Source organism: Beta vulgaris, chromosome 5, assembly GCF_026745355.1.
Source record: "Beta vulgaris subsp. vulgaris cultivar EL10 chromosome 5, EL10.2, whole genome shotgun sequence".
Taxonomy (NCBI): domain Eukaryota; kingdom Viridiplantae; phylum Streptophyta; class Magnoliopsida; order Caryophyllales; family Amaranthaceae; genus Beta; species Beta vulgaris.
In genome coordinates, this window is record NC_079206.1 from 27,463,513 (window position 1) to 27,468,590 (window position 5,078).

Here is a 5,078-nt window from a genome sequence, read left to right on the forward strand (position 1 = left end):
TTAAATTACTTACTAAACTTGTCCCATTATAAGCATATAAATTATTTACAAAATAATTCCTAAAGATAAATGAATTTAATTATTAAATAAACTAAAATATATAATATAGTTAATAAAATAAATAATAAACTGTTTCAAAAATCGGGGTGTTACAATCTACCCCCCTTAAAATAAGTTTCGTCCTCGAAACTTGAAACAATTCTTAAACTCGTAGCGAAAATCCTATCACTTACTTTAGCCCATTAAATGTACATGTTTAGCCAACTATCTATTATTAAAGTGCGAAAGATAATAACTATATAGTATCAAACTTGCACATAAACTATCTCACTAGCATACTTTCAACATGCCATTAACTTTCAGGTAGAATCAAACACTTAATACAAGTCAAAATTATCTTTAAATACTAAGAATTGAAATGAAATGAAATCATACTAATTCCACCCTCCCTAAAAAAATTAGTTACGTCCTCGTAACTACAAGCGTACCTATTGAAATAGGTGGGGATATTGAGCTCGCATCGCATCCTCGGATTCCCAACTAAGTTCATCGTTCTTGTGGTTCGACCACAATACTTTCACCAGTTTAACTTCTCCCTTCCGAGTTGCTCGAACTTTACTATCAAGAATTTTCATAGGGACCTCAACATATGAAAGGTTATCTTCTAGTTGCAAGTCATCAGGTGTGAGTACATGTGAGGGGTCACTAATGGAGCGACGAAGTTGAGAAATATGGAAAACGTTGTGAACTCGAGCTATCTCTGGAGGTAATGCCAATCTATAAGCAACTTCACCTATTCTTTCTAGGATCTCATATGGTCCGATGAATTTAGGGCTTAACTTTCCCTTCATCCCGAATCGCATTACTCCCTTTATAGGAGAAACTTTCAAGAGTACTTTCTCACCGACTTCAAACTCTGCATGTCGTCGGTATTTATCAGCATAACTTTTTGTCTATCTTGTGCGCTTTCATTTTCTGTTGTATTAGTTTTACTTGTTCTACAGTTTCTTGGATCATTTCAGGGTCAAGAACACAAGATTCACCAATATCACTCCAACAAAGAGGACTACGACACTTGCGGCCATACAAGGCTTCATATGGGGCCATTCCTATTGAAGAATGATAGTTATTATTATACGAGACAAGTCCAGTCTATCTTCCCACGAGCCTTGAAATTCTAAGGCCCATGCCCTCAACATGTCCTCGAGTGTTTGGATAGTGCGCTCTGTCTGACCATCAGTAGCAGGATGAAATGATGTACTCATTTTCAACTGTGTCCCTAAGGCTTCTTGATGCTTCTGCCAAAAATTAGATAAGAATCTACTATCTCTATCGGACACAATGTCCTTTGGCACACCATGTAAGCGCAAAACATTCTTCCTATATGCATCGGCTAGATTTTGATGTTTCCATGTATCTTTCATTGGTACGAAATGGGCAGACTTGGTGAGTCGGTCCACAATGACCCAAATCATGTTATTACCATTAGGTGTTCTTGGAAGTCCAGAGATAAAATCCATAGAAATTGAGTCCACTTCCACATTGGAATCTCCAAAGGTTGAATCTCGCCTTGAGGTCTCTTGTGCTCAAACTTGACTTTTTGGCAAGTCAAGCACTTGGAAACATACTCGGCGACCTGTTGCTTCATGTGAGGCCACCAAAAGGTGATTTTGAGGTCTTTATACAACTTGTCACCTCCTGGATGTACCGAATATGGAGTCAAATGAGCTTCATCTAAGATTTTCTTCTTCAGGTCAGGTATGTCGGGAACACACCACCTACTCTTATAACGAAGACCTCATCTGCATGGATCTTAAAATAAGCATCTTCAGTATCTTGAACTTCTTCCATCTTTTTCTTCAGAAGTGCATCAGTAGCTTGGTTCTCCTTAATCTCATCGTACACATCTGGTTGCAACGTAAGGGAGTTAAGCTGTGCTCCAACTCGGACAAGTTCGACACCAAAATTCTGAAATTCATCTCTAAGTAACCTTCTCGAAAGTGTTGTGTACAATGAGTGAGAAGATTTCCTGCTAAGAGCATCAGCAACAACATTGGCCTTGCCTTCATGGTATTGAATCTCCATATCGTAATTCTTTAATCAGCTCTAACCATCTTCTTTGTCTCATGTTCAACTCTTTTTGCGTGAAGATATACATGAGGCTTTTATGATCAGAGTATATTTTGAATAAAATACCAAGCAAATAGTGACGCCAAATTTTAAGAGCAAAGACTACAGCAGCTAATTCAAGATCATGTGTGGGGTAGTTCGCCTCATGAACTTTTAATTGTCTAGACGCATAAGCTACAACTTTCTGTTTCTGCATAAGCACACATCCAAGGCCATTTCTCGAAGCATCTGTATACACCTCGTAGTCTTGATCCCCATTAGGTAAAGTTAAGACTGGAGCTGTAGTAAGACACTCCTTCAACGTCTGAAAAGCCTTCTCACAATCATCATTACATTCATACTTGGTGCACTTCTTCATCAAACTTGTCAATGGGCGAGCTATTTTGGAAAAATCTTTCACGAATCTCCTATAGTAGCCGGCTAGACCAAGGAAGCTGCGAATTTCAGTCACATTCTTCGGAGTAGATCACCATTCAGAAACCGCTTGAATTTTAGATAGATATCAACTGAAACACCCTCCTTAGAAATGATATGACCCAGAAAACCACTTTCTCGAGCCAGAATTCACATTTGGAGAACTTTGCATCAAGTGATTTTCTCTCAGTATTTGCAAAACAGCACGGAGGTGCTCTTCATGTTCACTCGCATTCTTTGAACAAATCAATATATCATCAATAAACACAACAACGAATTTATCCAAATAAGCTCTGAATACACCTGTTCATTAAATCCATGAACACCGCTGGAGCATTAGTCAAGCCAAAGGGCATAACTGTAAACTCATAGTGTCCATAACGGGTACGAAAAGTTGTCTTTGGGATATCTTTATCTGCAACACGAACTGATGGTAACCTGATCTCAAGTCGATCTTAGAGAATACACCTGCACCGGCCAACTGATTAAACAAATCATCTATCCTTGGCAATGGATACTTGTTTTTCACAGTGACGTTATTGAGTTCTCTGTAGTCAATACATAACGTAGGGTACCATCCTTCTTCTTCACGAAAAGAACTGGTGCACCCAAGGTGATACACTAGGTCGAATGTAGCCTTTATCTAGCAACTCTTCTAATTGAGTTTTCAGTTCTCTCATCTCAGCAGGAGCCATTCGATAAGGTGGCTTAGATATGGATCCCATTCCAGGTACCAAATCGATGTTAAATTCCAAATCACGCTTTGGAGGCATATTAAGAATATCATCTGGAAACACATCTTGATACTCATTCACAACTGGGACATCTCCGAGCTGTGGTCTTTCCTTACTAGTATCATGAATATGGAAAAGGTACATAGGGCATCCCTTCCTTAAATAAGACTTCAATGTAAGAGCAGAAATAATCTTCACTGGACGGCGACTATAAAGCACATGAACACCCTTATGACTCTCTATTGTTACTTTTGTTTCGGACAGTCTATCTTGGCTTTATACTTTTCTAGCCAGTCCATCCCTAGTATTATATCAAAATCTTTCAAAGGAAAAACTATTAGGTCAGCGAATAAGGTAGTTTCACCATAAGCTATAGGGACATCTAAATACATCCTATTGCACGTGACACTTAGACCAGAAGGAACAGAAATATCGGCCTCACAAGGTGTGACACTTTCTAAGTTTAACCTTTTTGCAAAAGTTTCAGATATAAATGAATGTGATGCACCTGAATCAAATACTAAGTAGGCAGGTGTAAAATAGATAGAGAAAGTACCGGTCACTGCATTCCCCTAGTTATCTGCATCTGCTTGCTTAAGATGATTAAGGTTGCCCGTGTTCTTTTTCTCAAGACTTCTCTTAGCCTGAGCAGCATTAGTCGTTCCTACACTACGATTTGTAGCTGCAGAAGTAGTTGGGCGATTACTAGTTGTACTAGCAGTGGGTGTCCTCAACACCTCATAATTGCGGCCAATCTTAGCATCAGGGTTAGTGAAACACTATAAGCTCTATGCCCCTCCTTCTTGCAATAATTACACGTCACCTTATTGCCTTCATAATCCCTCTCTGGATGATTGTTTTCACATCTTTTGCAGAAATAACGACGAACAGGTCCTGGGTTGTTTTGAGATTGGGATTGGCTCTGGCTTGGCTACGGGGCTGAAACGAACTCTAAGCACTCCTTGAGGCTTGTTAACTCCGACCTCCTCTATTGAAGCTACCCCTAGGACCCCAATTATCAAAGTTTCTGCTCTTGTTTTGACTAAAGTTATTACCCTTATCCCATTGTTGGGTACTTTCTTTTGTAGGAGCTTTCATCTTTTCTGTGGCTTTCCTTCTCTCCTTGATTCTCTCGGCATTGCTAGCACGAGTATAAACTTCGTTCAAGGTCGTGAAGTCGGCCGCTCCCATATTGCTAAGAAGTTCCAGATCAAGTTTTTCCTCGAACCTCTGAGCTCTTTCTTATTCATTTGGGACCAATTGAGGCACGAAACGAGACAACTCAAGGTATTTAGTATAAAAGTCTTGGACAGACATATCTCCTTGCTCCAGCTGTTCAAATTCAGATATGTTCCTTTTCCTCATATGAGGTGGGAAGAACTCAGCGCGTAGCGCCTTCTTGAACTTTTTCCAACCAAATTCCTTTGTCTCCACCTCCTCAAAACCATCCTCATCGTATGTGACTTTGGTGGTAAAATTATCTTTGTTGTTGGTCCACCAGATATCAGCATCTTCAGTGAGATGGTAGGTTGCGGAGTCTACTCTTATCTCTTCAGGGACCTAATGAGTGACGAAGATCTTGTCAAACTCTCTAATCCAATTCTCCATCTTCACGGGGTCGCCTTTTCCATCATACTTAGGCAGCTTCTTCCCGTCAATTGCTTTATGCACAGCAGCAACTTCAGTGATAGCTACTTTGCTAGTGCTAGTAGTAGCAGCTCGTGCTTCCGCTAGCAATTGCACAGCCTCAGTCATGGCCTTATTAGACTCGGCCATCTGGCGCATCAAAGCGCGCATCTC

At 40.0% G+C, this 5,078-nt stretch overlaps 1 protein-coding gene across 1 annotated transcript; it reads right to left on the reverse strand.

Moving 5' to 3' along the window:
• Positions 1 to 488: 488 nt before the first annotated feature.
• On the reverse strand, positions 489 to 1,424 carry LOC104886455 (uncharacterized). Its single transcript, XM_010670904.2, has 2 exons — positions 1,139 to 1,424; positions 489 to 916 (listed from the first exon to the last, which is right to left on the reverse strand). The coding sequence occupies exons 1-2, from the start codon at positions 1,422 to 1,424 to the stop codon at positions 489 to 491; spliced, it is 714 nt and encodes a 237-aa protein (XP_010669206.2).
• Between the last annotated feature and the right edge of the window lie 3,654 nt (positions 1,425 to 5,078).